The 18,391-nt window shown below is 38.8% G+C and overlaps 1 protein-coding gene across 1 annotated transcript in view; it reads right to left on the bottom strand.

Annotated features, from left to right (window-relative positions):
• Window positions 1–228: 228 nt before the first annotated feature.
• LOC122805435 (retinol dehydrogenase 16-like) overlaps window positions 229–18,391 on the bottom strand; it is a 415,973-nt gene continuing 397,810 nt past the window's right edge. The window contains exon 5 of the mRNA XM_044075574.1: window positions 229–620. Within this exon, the coding sequence (XP_043931509.1) occupies window positions 394–620 (227 nt within the window). The 3' untranslated portion in view covers window positions 229–393. The remainder of the gene's footprint in view (window positions 621–18,391) is intronic.

Below are 18,391 nucleotides of genomic sequence, written 5' to 3'. Positions count from 1 at the left end.
AGATTATAAGGATGGGTCAAGTGTGATGCCACATAACTTAAATGAGCAGGTGATGTGAAAAGGTGACTAGTTATTCTCAAATATGATAACATTGTTTAAGGTGTCTGCTCTTATTTAAGAGAAAGAATATTATTTTGCTTTTTGACAGTTTAGTTTGCCCTTTTCAATCACTACCTAGGCACAAGGCAATAATATATAGTCATTTATTATAAAGATAGCATGCCACATCCAGCTTACATTGAGACTTTACAACAAAAATATTTATTTGGATACTTTTATTTTGATTATAAAGATAAAATGATGATATGTTTGTAACAATGTCACACATATTATCTCAAAATTCACAATATGTATCTGTCTCAGGAACTTGTAAAAGCCGCATAATTAAAAGGGCTATATAACACTTTTTGCAGGTACTAATTTTCTCATTTTGCTTAGCACATAATCAGAAATTGTAGTAGGCATGTAAGATAATGGGAGCCACAGAATTTTAGCATCCCATCCAGCAGAGTAACGGGTTCGAGGATACACAGCAAACAAGGCATGCTCCATACACCAGGTCACCTTTGTGAGATCTGAATCTAAGACGCTGTCTATTCTTCCCTTTACTGATGCACACACTGGAAAAAAAAAACAAAATTACTGAAAAATGATAGCAACATCTCAAGCAACTGTATTCCCAAAACAATAATGAAACAGTAGTATTAGACATACAAAATACGCACACATTTTTAATTTGTTTTTGTTCACTGAGAGAGTTCAATGGGTTTTAGCTTTTTCACAGATAAGGCCCAGCATGCTACTTTAACCCAATAAGTGGGAATATGAGCAGTACATTAAATAATCATCTCTGATAATTTGTCAGCAAATGCCATGGGCTTATCAAAATGTGAAGCAGTTGCATTTAAGTTCTAGTGGCAATTTGTTGCAGGGATTGTCTCTTATCCCTTCACATCTTACTGTATTAACAGAGAAAACATTACTTTCTGAATCACTTACACGTTTACTAAACATATCTAACAGCATTGCCCATATCCTGAGAAAAACATGCCAAAGCAGTGTAGGCAAATTCTGAATTTGGAAATATTTTCCCTGTATGCTAAGTGTGATGACTTTCATAACTCTGCTAGCCCAGATTGTCTACTTTCTGCTTTTGTATGTTCATAAACTACATGTTACTTTTCCTTTTCATAGTTAATTCACTGAAGGGCTTAAAGTATTAATATTTTGTTTCATGTCTTTATATCAGCATGCTGCAGTGGATGTCATTGCAAAGCATAGCTATGCAGTAATACTAAATGCATATCTGACTCACATCTGATGCGACAAACGTCAGAAAAATAATATTGGTATGATGGCACATGTTATTCATTTTCTAATAAATAATTTAATATATTTAATTATAACATATTTATGTCCAATATAAATTTATATGTAATATTGTTTTGATAGCTTTCATGTCTGAAGTTTTATGATGTGTTTATAGATTCTTATGTTTCTCACAACTTTATAAGTATGTTGCAAGTTAGTTTCATAATGGCCCTAGTCATGTCCAAAAAAGGTCTTTGGAACAGTGCACCTACATGGTAAGCAATTGTTAAATAAGAATAAAGTAAATAATTATATAGATAAATAATTTTATGTAGGTCAGATATAATTTGACATTGATTAAAAAAATGAGTTGTGCATTTTATTAGAACAATATACTGTGCCAGGGCTAGCCACTAAGTAGTGTAACCATCAGTGATTTGGTCACATTGACAAATATTGATTTGACACCCTGATCCATGCAAAAATGGGAAAAGGGGATTGATGACAATAACAACAATAAAGTACGTCATGATTTTGAAAAATTTGCTCTTTGTCAGAGTTCACAAAGCTAAGATACATTACATGGAGAATACAATGTGTAAATAATGGCCCTTAAATTATGGTTCAGTGCACAAATGAAATGCAGAATCAATATATAAATTAAAAGGCATTTTTCTTTTATGAGAGAAGCATACAGAAGTTCATAAACAGGTATGTGTTTTGTGTGTTCCTATGATGTGATATCCTTTCCAGGTCTGTTCTCTGCAGCAGCAATTTGTAAAAACATCAAGAAGTCACTTCAGAAAATTAAATTTACTTAAACTTGCCTTCCATACTTCTGTTTACTATCTGTTCTTGGGTACCTTCTAGCCAGCTACAGTTTTTTGTTCTTAATGTTAAATAGTATGACTACAACTAACAGTACTTCAGTATAGTTGTCAGCCTGTCATGACTAAAACTTGAGCAGGTGCAGATCAGAACAATGAATCCAGAATACTGAAAGGCACAGAAAACTGAAACTTGAACGAATAAGACAAATGCTGAAACAATGGTAAATCTATGCATGAAAGCAGCAACAAAACACAAAATAAACACAACAAATTCAAACAATGCTTTCTCAGTGAAGGTGAGCTCTGTGCACCCACTCCTAAGTAGAGGTTTATATCCTGCACTTAAAACTAAATATACATTCTAAATTAATGGCTACATAACCATGCTCACATAGTTGTGTGTGTGTGTGTGCATTAACATATTAGTACTGAAAAGCAATTCTCACCAAGCTGAATAACTTTTAACCATGTACAAAGTTTAAGTGAACATTTCATTCTGTATATAAAAAAAGTTTGCAAGGTAATAAAAGCATGTTCATTGCTTTGCAAACTATAGTAACTGATGGGGAAACAAAATGGCTGCAATTCCAAAAGACCATACACAAGTGAATTCTAAATTGTGTAGCTTTAATCTCCCACAAGCAATCTGCACCACAAAAACTAACTAATTGTCCATGCAATGTGTATGCATTCTAGCTGATCCAGAAAGCTGACATCACCCATTCTCCACTGGCCAACTGGGCTGAAATTTATAACCAAATGTACAGAATATAAACTGCTGCAGAGGTAACATTTAAATTGGAGCAGACATTACCAATCTACAGACAGCTTTGATTACAAGCTAAGCTTTTTCCAGCAGCAGCACTTGTGTAAAAAAGTATTATGAATCTGGTAAACAAAGATGTGTACAGTTTTCATCTCCATGGCAACTTACAAATATATGGATTGTCATGCAGTTTTTCTTTTATGTAGTACCCTTTACATATTTTAATGTATCGATAAACATACTTATCATTTTTTTCTGTCAATATTCCTTTAGGTACTTCATATCACAGAGCATTTGTGTCCCCTTTATTTAATTTAAACTTTATGCAGATTTAACTTATCTTCAATGTGAGCAATACATGTGTGTGTGTGTGTGTGTGTGTGTGTGTGTGTGTGTGTGTGTGTGTGTGTGTGTGTGTGTGTGTGCATATGTGCATGTGTGTGTGTGTGTGTGTGTGTGTGTGTGTGTGTGTGTGTGTGTGTGTGTGTGTATATATATATATATATATATATATATATATATATATATATCCCTGGCCAATCTCCAATAAACCAAAGGCTGTCTGGTTGCCCTGCACTGCGAGACCCGGCATTGGTGGAACACTAAAGTGCTTTCAGCTAAACTAGTTCCCCACAGCAAAAGTTTTATTCTGTGTCCTGACCAACATCCAGTAAACCAAAGGCTGTCAGATGGCCCTGCACTGTGAGACCCTGCATCAGTGGAATGCTAAAGTGCTTTCAGCTAAACTAGTGTATATTAGAGTTGTATTTAACCTGTCCTCTAAACTGAAGACATTTTTCTATAGTCTTTTCTATAAGCATGCACACTACCGCCCCCCCCATTCTTCTCTTCCTATTGTACTCCTAGGTCAATTACTTAAAATTACTTTCTTTCTCTTGGAAAAGATTTACTTATGTACCTGCAGCCCATACTTGTATTGTTTTCCCTATAGAAGTGGTGGTCCTTTTCACCACATTGTACTAGATTAGTAGCACAAGATTTCTAGTTATTAGGAAGATACTGTGATACTCTCCCCTGGAAATGACTGAGCTTGGTTTTCCTGATTGTTTTTTTTTTTTTGGAAGCAGGCCTGGTCCAGCTTTTCTGGCTCAACCCACATTGTTTGCCCTTGCTGAGCTCGAGCTCACTCCACTCCTCTACCTACCCTACCCCCATTCCCACCCACCCCTGACATCATTTCCTTATAGCTAAATCTGCTTTGCCCCCACTCCGGACTAGCCAATAGACACTCCCTTCTCCTCTACTCATACCCCACATCACCATTAACTGTAACACCCACTCAACATTCCTCCTGAGCCTTACCTGCTTTTAACTCTTTCAGTCACTCACTTTATAAAACTCCTTCAATCAATCTTGATTTCTTCTACTAACCTTAAATAAATTGTGACCCTTTAATTCTTTCTGACCTGAAACTAAATCATGGCTATACCTTTCAAATCTCTATTTTTCTTCCTCCAATTTCTAATTCTTTTCTCAGCTCTGATCACTTACCATACTCCTCCCCCACTTACTACTCCATCTCCCACACTCTCTTATCCCACTACCCACCATACAAATAACTGCTCCATTCCTATTGCCCCCTCTCTCTTTACTATACCATTATATCATTTCACAAGCTCAAGGTATTATACATACCAAATGCCCAACTCTCATCAAAACACTCATCCTCGGGGACGTTAATATTGACGAGTTAAAACTTTCATTGGACTCCCCACAACTCTGCATTAACTTACACAGGTTCATTCAACTTATTACATCCCTAACATGTATGCACAAAATCTTATCTACTAATCCTATACTAGATTGGATCCTTACAAACACCCCACACTTCTACCACAAGCCCTGCACTCAGCCCGACAGTCTAAGTGATCATCTTCCCACCTACATCTGAAGAAACAATCCCCAGTTACCCAAATCTTATTCTTATCACAAATGTAGCAAACTCACTAACTTTGACGCCAAATCATTTAACTCCACTCTGGGTAGCATAAACTGGTACTTCCTCCAGCAACTCCCCCTCAATGATGCTGTTCTTACATTTAATAGAATTTTTCTAGATATTTTAAACTCACTAGCCTCTACTCAGAAAATCACACCTAAAACCAACTATGCACTCTGGCTCTCCAAAGAGAACTGAGCTCTAATGCACAAAAGATATAGTGCTTGGAAAGCCTGGGCTAAAATCAAAACTCCCACCATCCTCCAAACCTATAAAGAGCTATGTAGCTTCACCAAGAAACTAGTCAATAAGAATAAAAAAATCCTTCCACAACTCTCCCAAATCTGACCAAATATCTAACCCACAAAAATTATAGGCCACCCTAAACAAGGTCTTCCACCCTGGCAACCCATCCACCCCTTCCCCATTCCCTAGAAATACCCCACTGGAAACTGCTACCCTCCTCAATAATTACTTCATTTATACCATCCAAAAACTAGCACAAACAAATCTTAACTCTAACCCTTCTTCAACCACTCCTACTCCAACAAACAACATCCTCTTCTCCATGAAACCCTTCCCCAAAACCTATATTAAATCACTCCTGCTTAAACTCAAATCTTGTTCCCCCTCTGCAGATCACCTACTACCTGTCTTTCTCAAACTTGCTGCAGAATCTATTGCCTACCCTGTATCCCCACTCATAAATAGATCCATTCAAGAAGCTACTGTCCCTCACATTTGGAAAGCCTTTTACACTATTCTAATTCTACTGACCCATCAAACTACAATCCCATAGCCATACTTTCCCCACTATCAAAAATATTTGAAAAGTGCATCCATACTCAACTACTTCATTTTCTCCTTCAGGAAAACCTACTGACTCATACCCGGCATGGTTTGAGACAACAACAAACTTGTATACTTTCTTTTCCTTCACCTCTCCAAAGCTTTTAATACTGTTTCCCAGCCCTTACTCCTCTGTAAACTCAGTGATCTAAATTTCTCCACTACCTCTCTTTCCTGGTTTACCAGCTATCTTTCCAACAGGCAGCAATCTGTCAGATGGCTCACTTCCTGCTCCTCCTTTCTACCCATAAAATGTGGTGTCCCCCAAGGATCCATCTTAGGCCCCCCTTCTGTTTAATATCTTCATAAATGACCTCCATACATCCTGTAAATAGTCCATCCTCATTCAGAATGCTGATGATTCTACACTAATTTCCATCTCTGACAACTTATCTGACCTCCACACACAAACCCAAGACTCCTTCCTGTCAGTTGAAACATGGCTCACCAATAATCAGCTCATCTTAAATTTAAAAAAAACTAAACTCTTGCTATTCTTTCCTAGACCTCTCTCTCACCACACGTCCTCCTTTCTCATCACATCCTTTGACAAGACCACCATCCTAGCTGAACCCCACACAAAGCTCCTAGGCACAATTAATGATGAACTTATATTTAATCTCCATATTCAGCAAAATATAAAAAAGAACCACCAAAAACTAGGTCTACTTTACCAAAATAAGAAATTTCTTAACTCAGAAGCTAGACTCTCCATGGCTCAATTTCTACTCCTTCCTTCCCTTCTTTATGCAGTCCCTATTCTCACTTCTATTTACGTCACACATCTTTCCAAACTCCGACAAACTTACCATAAAGTAGCCAGATTTGCTACTAACTCTCTACACAACTCACACAACTGCCTGGCACTCAACTCTCTTAAATAGCTAGAATTCCCCCAACTACTCCAAATGTCTCAATTTCAAATCATACACTTTGTACTATACAAACTTACTTCCTGCCTCTCTCGTTCCTCCCTGGTATCCCATTATATCCCAAACCATACTATCCATACACCAATCAACAACTCCTTGACATTTATAAACCCAACAAATATTTTGGAAAACTACTTTACAAATGCAGCGTAGCCCAAGCATGGAACAAACTCTCCTCGCATATAAGAACCATCTCCCACCCTAAGCACTTCAAAAAAGAGCTCAGACTACATTTACTTAGCATAAAGTCTTGCTCCTGTTATGACCCTATCTAATCCATTACTCCTCCTCCTGCCCTCCCCCAAGCCAGGAATAAACTGCACATAGGTGATTACAATCACATACTGTATCTCATACCTAGCTCTATGCAAACGTTTTTTGGGGGGCTTGAGGTATTCTTTCATTTCATTTCTATTTTCCCTGTCTGCTTCAAGAAATAAATAAAAAAAAACATTGCTGATATAACAATTACTATCATTCTAATCTTGTTCACATTTTGTTTCTGTACATCTTAATTGTCTGTAATTGCATTACTACTGCTTTTTGAATTGTGTTGCAACTAATTATTAACTATGTTAAAATGTGCTTTTGTGTCTGTAAAATCTCTGGAGCTTTTCTCCTCAGGTCTCCACTGACAATGGCCTCTGGCTCTGTTGGACCAACCCAGTTAAAAAATGTCAAACAAACAAATAAGTAAATAAATAAAAACAAAACATCAGTTCCTTTGCAAATATTTCTTCCTACAAATACTTCAAAGCATAATACTGCTCTTATCTGGTGATAGTCATCCCAACCCAGGCCCTTGCCAACAGCACTCTAACCATACTTATACAGCACCCCCCCACCTTTCCAACTGCCTCACAAATAGCTCTTTATGATCAAAAGCCTCCTTTTTTTGTCAATAAATATACAAAACGTTGTAAATAAAAGCAACCTCCTTTACACCTGGATTTCTCAATATAACCCAGATATACTTGTCCGATCTAAGACATGGCTAAAACCTCATATTACAAACTGCAACCCCCCCCCCCCCAGTTATAATATTGTTTGACTAGATAGAAGTAAAATAAAGGGTGGAGGAGTATCTATACTCTACTCTGGCCACCCCCTCATAGCTATCCCTGATCCCTGATTTCTGTCCTGCCAAAATACTTATAGCAACCTGTAACCTAAATCAACACAAAAACCTGCCATTGCAGCAATCTACATACCCCCAGGTAAAACAGCACCATACTAGAGCAGTTTCTTTCTTGTATTTCTATATCCATTCCTTATGAAACCATCATCCTTTGGGATATGAATATGACTGGAACCTTGTTAATACTGCATCCCCTAGCTACTCTATAAACCTTTATGGCTTTACCCAGTTGATCACCTCGCCCATGCACCAATATAAAAATTCCCAGAATAGCTCTGTCATAAACTGGATATTAATATCCAACCCCCAGTGCTATCATAACCCTTCTACCCTACCTATATCCCTTGATGACCACTTCCCTACCTCAGTAGTAAGATACTCTCCCAATTTTAACAAGAGCCACCAATACAAAGAGACTTGTAGCCTTAAAAACTACAACCCTGTCACCCTAAATGAATTACTGCCCACTGTAAACTGGTCATTCCTACACACATAACCCCTTAATGAGGCTGTCCAAAGCTTCAACACTATATTCCTAGAAACTCTTAACACCCTGGCTCCCAGTAGAAAAATTAGGCTAAAATATAATTATGTACCATGGCTAAACCAGGCAACTCAATCACTTATGAACAAGAGAAACAGTGCCTGGAGAGCATGGGAAAAATAACAACTCAACTTTCCACCTGAACTTACGTAAACAGCTTCATAACCAAGGAAAAAAAGCAGGACCTACAAGACAAAAACATTTTTTTTATCAAAAATATCTGAGCAACTCACAATGCATCCCGAAGAAATTTTGGCACTCAATAAACAAATTATTATCTCCAGGGAACCCGTCTTCACCAAACCTCTTCCCTAACAAACCTTCTAATGAAACTGCAACCCTACCTAACAACCTTTTCATCAAAACAATAGAAAAGCTTACTAAACCAGAAACTCTTGATATTAAGACTTCACCTCCCACCACATCTCTTGCCTTGCTCTCCCTAGCACCCATAGCAACTTCCTCCATCAGATCACTTCTTAACAAACTAAAACCCTGTTTCCCATCAGCTGACAAATGACCTCTATTATTTCTCAAACATGCAGCTGAAAACGTAGCATACCCTGTAGCTATACTTATAAATAGATCACTCCAAGAAAATACAGTACCGGATATTTAGAAAACATTCTTCATGATACCCCTCCACAAGGGAGGAAATTCTACAGGACCCTCAAATTACAGGCCTATTGCCATATCATCCCTCTTATCCAAGATACTGGAAAAATGCATGCATAGACATATACTAAACCACCTCTTACATGCAAATCTAATTATAACCACACTCACACAGTAGTACCACTATCTATCTTCTGCACACATTTCCCAAGCCAGAGATAATAATAAACTTATATCAGCTCTATTGCTTGACCTATCCAAAGCATTTGATACCATTTCCCATCCCATCCTTCTAAACAAACTTTCCAAACTACAGCTCTCTACCTCTACTACCTCCTGGTTTAACAGCTACCTCTCAAACAGATATCAGTCCATCATATGGCAGATATCCTTGTCAGCTTTCTGTCTTGTTAAGATCAGGGTTCCCCAGATTTCTCTCCTGGGCCCCCTACTTTTTAATATATTTGCAAATAACCTCCATGTCTCCTGCCACCACTCTACCTTAATACAGTACACAGACGATTCCACAATTATTAACACCTCTGACAATATCCAAAATCTCCACACTGTCATTCAACAATCTCTGCACCTTGTAGGACAATGGCAAACTGAAAACAACCTACTTCTCAACCCCAAAAAGACCAAGCTTCTCCTTTTCCTTCCAAAAACCTCAATCCAGCTAAAGACAACTTCACCATCTCATCCTTATATAATACAATTATCACTGCCGACTCAAACACCAAATTGCTTGGTGTTACTGTAGACGGCCAATTAAAATTCGACCTACATATTTTAAACTGTATCAAAAAGTTTAATCAAAAACTAGGTCTTCTATACCACAACGACAAATGTATACCTAACAAATATAAACCTATACTGGCTCAAACATTTATTCTACCATCCCTGCTGTATGCTGTCCCCATACTTACTAACCTCCAAAATAGTCTCTTAACCAAACTAGAAACCACCTAAAACAAGAGAGCCAGATACACAACGAGTAATAGCTACAAATCCCATCATTCTATATCCATGAAATGTTTAAGATGGCCTGAGCTCCCCCACATGCTTCAAATCTCACAACTACAAATTGCACACAGCATCCTAAATATCCCTTACATCCATAATTATACCCTACACACCCAAATGTGACCTGAAAAGCATACTACAAAACCTTCTGCAGGTGACCAAGCCAAACAAAAATATTGGAAAATTACTTTACAGTCATTCAATGGTATACTCATGGAGCAAACTTCCATTGTTCCTTCTCTCCACTAAAAAAGTGGCAAATTCAAAAAACAACTAAAAATTCATTTGCAATCTGCATGGATCTGTACTTGTCAAGAAATAACTTAATGCTGATCAAATTTATCAAACATATTGCTACTGCATTCTCAAAATACTATACTTTTGCCTTCTATATATATATATATATATATATATATATATATATATATATATATATATATATAAATATAAATGTGTGTGTGTGTGTGTGTGTGTGTGTGTGTGTTTGTGTGTGTGTATCAAACTGGACACCGAGAACTAGGAAGAACTAGAAATTAGCACATAAAACAGGACTTCAAGGACTAGGCAGAAACAATGAACATACCAGTTAGATGTGGTACTTTTGTTCTTTAGTAGAAGAACATGAGAAACAAATAGGTTATTTATACATATGTACATATATGTGTATGCATCAATACATACATATATATATATATATATATATATATATATATATATATATATATATTATACAGACACACACACATCACACAGAGACATGGACATTAATATGCACACACATATACAGATATCACACACACAAACAAACAAATGTGTTTGCAGGACTTCACCCACTACAATTGCCAATGTGAGGGCTTTGCTCCCACTACCACACCCCTTTTTAGATATACTTATTCCACAGCAGTATAACTGCCAATAAAGGTCAATCACCTCAAATAAACAATAGGTATTTCTCACATTTAAGTCAAAAAATATAAAGCTTCAGTTCATGGTTGAGTACTTGATTTCTCAACTAAATGAATTAGATAAGTAGATAGGTAGAGAGATAGACAGAAAGATACACGCATGCATGCACGCATGCACACACACACACACACACACACACACACACACACACACACACACACACACACACACACACACACACACACACACACACACACACACACACACACACACACACACACACACACAAGCATTACTTTGCATATTAAGTTGTGAGTTCTAGCTGCGTTTGATTACCCATTGGTGAGAGCTTTTAAACTTAACATAACTGATGCCAATGATGTCATAACAAATCACCCCTCACCATGGCCACCAACTTTATTTGTCCAAAATTTACAATTAACACTGTGGTGTAATCCTTTTCTAAATGTAAACATGCTATATGGTGATCTATGCTTGTAAATATAGGTAATAAATCTTCTATTACCTCCTTTCAAAAATCACTCTTTGTATAAGTAAAATCTGCCAAGTGCTATTGCTTCCTTTATGATATAAGTTGACCATCTGCTTAAACTCTTACTATAATTCCAACCCTTGTGTGTGCTCTTAGTCAGACTACAACTACCACTTTTAATTTAAACACAGACAGTAACCAAATGCCAACTGCTATTCACATCTGTATAACCATTTCTTCTCATAGCAGTCATAATGCATATTATCTATGATTAATCTCAATTGTTTATTAAATTTGGTCTTCTATTAATGACCTAACAAGTTTCTAGGAGCACAAAATTTGTAAATCCATATGTGGGCATTTGCAAAAGTGCAAACACTGGTAACTTATGGTTAATTAATTTTGCCTCTGTTTTATTTGTAAATGCGTTGCCATGCTGTGGCTAGATCATGGCTGAAAATTACCATGCCAGTCTAGGCCACACATCCAGTTTACAAATTAAATAAATTGATAAACAGAAGATATGATTAATTAATTATTCCATGTACCTAGTTAACAAATTAAATAAGCTGACAAACAGAAAACATAACTAATTAATTAATTGATTGCTTAATTATTCCACCTACATGATGTAAATTCTCCTTTCATTTTTGAACTCTTTCTCTCCCATCTGTAAATCTCTAGTACACTGCAGGAATTTCTATCATAATATTATTTCTTCATCCTCTAATTTCTTTTTAGTATTTATTTGCTTTGTATGGATTTTCAGAAGTAAAAAAAAATGTTGAAGTAGGTAGCTTGCTTTCAAACTTTCTACCTATTAATAGTTGAACTAGTGAAAGACTGAGCCCCTGCAATGGAGCATTCCTAGATTCCAAGTTACAAGACGACAGTCCCAGCAGCTTTTGTCACTCTCATGAGAGTTTACTTTTGGATAGTTCTCTCAAGGACCAGCCCACTGAGTAAATCTTCAGTGTACTTCAGTATCAAACTGAGATTTACATCACACTGACAAAATATATCAAAAGTTTTCCCATATGTACCTGGATAGAACTCCAGTGTATTTGACAATTGCAAAAGGCACTACTGGAGACATTATAAGAACATTCCAAATCAATAGCTTACAGTTACAAGCCTGTTCTTGAAAACTTAGCAAGAAAATGCACTCCAGTAAAACATATTTTGAGACACAACTCACAGTCTCTTCAACTGATAACAAGAAATAATTTTTAAGTAAATTAACTTGAAGGGAGTTCATCATGAGAATGTCATTATACTCAGGTATAATGCGAATAGTTTCAATGATGATGACACTCTTTGCAATATTTTTAAATCTATTTTTAGTAGCTTCTGTAACAGCCAATCAGCTTTCACCCCAGTTCAGCTGCTACCCAGTGAGGATTTTTTTTGCCCTGTAATTACAACACAGATGATTAGGAGGCAGTTAAATCAAGCACTGCTGCTTACCGTGATTACATTCTTTGGTTCCTTATGAATAATTTTAAGACAGATATTACTCCAATATTAACTAAATTGTTTAATTATACTCTACAAAGAAGTGATGCTCCAGAGGCTTGTAAGGCATCTACTTTGGTTCCAAGTTTCCAGGATGTTGACGAAACAATCCCAGAAACTACTGCCCCATACCATTTCTAGCACATTATGCAAGATTATGGAAATGATCCTATTAAATCAGCCCCCACACATACACACAAGTTATCAGTCTTACAAAGATATGAGTTTATAAGTAATTTCTTTTATTTCACTAATTTAATCTAATTTACACAAGTATCCAGGATGCAATTAATAATGTTTCCTCATTGAATATCATCTCCTCAGGGCTTAATTCCTTACTGCAGAGTTAAACAGGTGTCATAAAGTGATACCAGGCTGGAAAGCAATTGCCAAAAGTAGAAAATAAAAGTCAGTAAACATGAGAAATATTTTTGATTAGAAAAATAAACTTTTACATTAAGAGGGTTTGTGGTCGGTGCACTCTTATGGGAGGAGAGGTTGGACACTGCCCTTCTGAGCTGGGAATTTCTGGTTAAAGGCTTATAGTGCCTGCATATTTGAACTGCTTCTTACTGAAACTGGTACACATTGTTTGCTGTAGCATAGACTAGATCCAGGCCTGCTGAATCTATCTTTGTTTGTATAACTTGAACACTAATCCAGGCATTCTTTAAAGTATTCAATTGTATTTATTACTGCTTGGTAGTAACTTGATTAAAGTGTAGCTATCATTCTAAGTCTTTTGGATTAAGCACTTGGGTTTCAGACCAGTTGTTTTACATTAGGAAGGTTTGTGGCCTGCACTGTGGTGGCAGGACAGGTAGCTTACATCCTTCTAAGTTAGGAACTGCTGATTGAGGGCTCAGTGTCTGTTATTCTAAAAGTGTATTAGTTCTGGTTTAAGCACTTGGGCTTTTACATTAAGAAGGTTCATGGTCTGCACTCTTGTGGGAGGAGAGGCTGGACTCTGCCCTTCTGAGCTGGGAATTTCTGGTTAAAGGCTTATAGTGCCTGCATATTTGAACTGTTTCTTACTGAAATTGGTACACTTTGTTTGCTGTAGCATAGACTAAATCCAGCCCTGCTGAATCTAGCTTTGTTTGTATGCTTGTTGTTTGTTTGCTTGTTATTTCCCTGAAACACTAATTCCACCTAAAACGCAGCTTTTCAGCACTTTTGTGGATCCCTAGTGATATCTGCATTGCTTACTGTACTTATTTCCTTGTTTCACTTGAATGAAAGTTACTGTTTGTCATTTTTGCATTTAAGTTACCTGTAGCACATTGCATTTAAGTTACCTGGCACTTGCTCACTAAAGCAATTATATAAGTCAGCACTAAAAAATGAAAAGAACTACACCCTTACAAACTCCCCTTGAGTACCTTGTTCCCCATTGGCCCTTTTTTTCAGTTATAAATGAAGTCCCAATACTAGTCTAGCATGTCCATAGGTCAGTTGTCAATCTCCACTCCGGTCCAGCTGGTGAATCTGGGAATCTTGAGGCAATGTTACAACTGCCTCATGTACACAGACAACCCTCTCCTCCTCCCAACAAATTCCAACACATGTGAGAGATGCAACCATATAGCCAAACTGGAGGCTAAGCTCTCTCAACTCAGTACTGGTGTAACCAGTCAGGAGGAAAAGGAAACCACACTCACTACAATTCCAGTCTCACATAGACCTACCACGACAGCAAACCAAACACATAAACACACAAAACATACTCGGAGGCTCTAAATAAAAATCTGCCTAAGAGCAGAGACCTCCAAAGCAGACACCCAAGCAACCGCTACCCCAAAACAAAACACGTGCAACACATAGCTCACAAAGCCAGTGTGCCAAACAGTCACAGCCCTTAAGGCTAAACAACACACCTGATATACTTGTAATAGGTGACTCTATCGTCAGGCACACTGACGTCCCGCTCACCAGGCTGAACAAGGAGAAGGTCACGGTGAGCTGCCTGTCAGGTGCTAGGATCTGCCACATAACACAAGCACTCAGGTCACTCCAAGGCAAGTACAAATATGACTCAGTCAATGTCCATGCTGGTGTGAATGACCTGAGACGTACCTCCCTGGACTACATGAAAAGAGACATAGAGGAGCTCTCTGAGCATGTAGCCCAGGCTGGTATGACCCTGACCTTGAGTAGCATCTTACCCTCACCAAGAATGATGCCACAATATGAAGACAAGATGATCAATTTCAACTATTGGCTTAAGTACTGGTGTCATTTAAAGGGGATCCAATGCCTGTCAGCCTGGGATGACATGCTCGACAAGCCACGGTGCTTCGCTAGGGACGGCTTGAACCTATCACCCCTGGGGTTTCGGATATTGGCAAAGGCTCTTGCTACCCCCATAGTGCCTTTTTTAGGCAAGGCTCAAAAGACAAACCCACCTCCATAGGTATCACAAGGGATAAAAAACTAAGAGTAGTGCTACTCAACGCCATAATTCTAAACCTCAAGATGCATGCACTCGAAACTCTCCTTAGCATGGAGAATATCGATATCTGTGCAGTAACAGAAACCTGGTTCAAGGCTCCCGAGAGCACCACAGCACTACCAGGTTATACCTCATACCATGCATTTCGGCCCCAAAACTTGGACCAAACCACAAAAGGAGGGGGAGTATCAATATTCGTCAAAGATACCCACACCTCCAGGTTGGTGGCACAGCACGAAGCATCAGAGACTATCCATATGCAACTAACAGTGGGTAAAACTGCCTTCCAGTTTATAGCCTGCTACAGACCACCCTCCCAAACCCAGGAATTCCACTCGGCCTTCCTGAGAACACTGGAAAATATGAAGGTCTCTCCAAACACCATTATATTGGGCGACTTCAACTACCCAAACATAGACTGGGAGCATTACTCTAGCTCCAACACCCTAGCCCAAAGGTTCCTAGAATTTATAAACTCAAATGCTATGGAACAACTTGTTACCACTCCCACAAGAGGGGAAAACATACTGGACCTGATCATCACCAACATGGGGACTCTATGCTCCAGACCAGAAGTGTATCCCTCACTGGTAAGATCAGACCATAAACTAATCTCACTGGATATTCACATCCCTACCCCACCCCCTGCCCAGAAAACCCAAGTGAAAAACTTCTCTAAAGCAAATTTCACACTTCTCAAAACTGAGGTGGAATCATTCAATGCCCCAGGGCCTGTGGAAAATACAGCCCAGACCGCAGAATCCTTTATAAACGCATTCTATGAACACCTTCAGGATTGCATGGATCATGCAATCCCAAATAAAACCAAGACCCAATCCTCCAAAGGCAGACGTCCTGTCTGGTGGACCCCAGCCATAAACAAACTATACAATAGAAGGAGGAATCTACTACATGATAGAGCAAAATCCCAAAAAGGGAAGGCATCTCTGACTCTGATCAGTATTAGCAAACAACTATGGACACTCATAAAATCGTCTAAGACCAGCTTTGAGAGAAAAATTGCACAGGACACTAAGGATAATCACAAGGCTTTCTTTAGTTATGTTAGGAACCTGGGTGGGAATTCCCAGATATGCTCAGAATTAGACCAAAATGACAAAAAATACACCAAACCCACAGACATTGCCAACATCCTAGCTGACAGGTTCAGCGCAAACTTCTCCCCCCCTCCCCACCAAAAGGGCAAATATCTATCCAACCAGAGTGCTCCCCCCCTGACATCTCACATGCTCAGGTAAGACCCGCCCTCTCCAAAGCAAAAAACACAGCATCAATGGGACCAGACGGTGTCCCGGGCTGCGTTCTACATGAACTCCAAGAAGAGCCAAACCCAAACATAAAACTACTGTTCAATCTCAGCCATACTACAGGATATGTACCCAAAGAGTGGCGTACAGCAATGGTGGTCCCTCTCCACAAAGGTGGTGCCTCAACAGATCCTGGAAACTATCACCCCATAAGCCTGACTAGCTTGCTCTGCAAAGCTATGGAAAGGATCATCATGGATCTTTTAAATAAAGATATTGGGGACCTACAGACACTGGATCCTTCCCAGTTCAGCTTTGTTAAGGGCAGATCCTTCCTCTTAAACCTGGTCGATTTCTTTGAAACAGTCACCAAGGCCATTGACGAGGGGAAGGTGGTCCACACAGCCTACCTGGACCTCGCAAAAGCCTTCGATACAATAACCCACTCGGGCATTATAGATAAGCTCACCAGCTTAAATATAAACCCCTATGTCACTAGATGGATTGCAAACTGGCTCAAGGACAGAACCCACATGGTTAGAATTGCTGGAGCCATGTCAGACTCCAAACCAGTTACAAGTGGCATCCCACAAGGCTCAGTCCTGGGACCTCTCTTGTTCGGTATATATTTCTCAGAGGTACAGGCCAACACGGAAGGACTGTGGCTGACCAAGTTTGCAGATGACTGCAAACTGGGAGCCATAATCAACTCTCCAGCCGACACAAGCATCCTCCAAAAGGGCCTCATAGAAACAGACAATTGGTGCCAGAGCCATGGCCTCAAGCTAAATGCCAAAAAGTGTATAGTCATCCCCTTTGGCAAAAACAAAGTGCCCACAAATTAGCACATAAGTGGTAATCCATTAAGTACGGAAGAAGTAATTAGGGACCTGGGGACCCAAGTTCATAGAAATCTCTCATTTGACAACCACGTGGCCAAAGTGGTTAGAAAAATATTTTATATAGCCCACCTAATCATGAAGGGATTCACATCTAGATCAGGGGAGGTCATCGTGCCTCTTTACTCATCCCTCATCAGGCCCATAATTGAGTATAATGCCCCTTTTGGGATGTACCTTACCAGACACCTGCAGCAACTGGAAAGACTCCAAAAGTACCTCACCAAGAGGATCAAAGGGCTCAAACAGATGCCATATGCTGCCCAGTTAAAGAAACTCCAGCTCTACTCAGTGGCATACCGCCTGCTCAGAGGCGATCTGTGCCTGACATATAAAGCCATGTCCATCCCGGAATTAATGGACATGCTGCACCTCAGAAAATCCAAATCCCATCGAGCTATGGCTTGAGAGACTTGAACCTCAGCACTGAAATAAATAGGACATACTGGAGGGACAGATTCATAACCCAGAGGCTCCCTTCACTCTGGAATAAAATCCCAGTCCAGGTTAGGCAGAGTCCCTCATTGACTCTCTTCAAGAGGAATCTTGATGAGTGGATGGGAGATCGTAGGTTTACCCCGGGTATCACTTCTGTGTCACTGTTAGACAGAGACACAGTATACTAACCTCAAAAAAAGGCATAGCAAAATTCATTTAAAATGGGTGGCGAAAGCCAAACACACTCTGGCTAGGCTTATAAATGCCCTAGGGCAGATAGCCTAGTATGAACCTGTGAACCTAAAAAAAATTTAGTTTTTGCATTTCTAGATCAGTTAAATAATTTTCTCACATTTAATGTGTTTAATCATAGGAATGAATACGGAAAATTCATGTCTAAGATTAAGTTCAAGCATTGTATATGGTATATCAAATGCTGTCAATGTGCA

This window comes from Protopterus annectens, chromosome 6.part1 (genome assembly GCF_019279795.1).
Source record: "Protopterus annectens isolate FY-2018-M chromosome 6.part1, PAN1.0, whole genome shotgun sequence".
NCBI lineage: Eukaryota > Metazoa > Chordata > Ceratodontiformes > Protopteridae > Protopterus > Protopterus annectens.
Note: the sequence above shows the minus strand (reverse complement) of the source record. Positions and strands in the feature narration are given on the sequence as shown.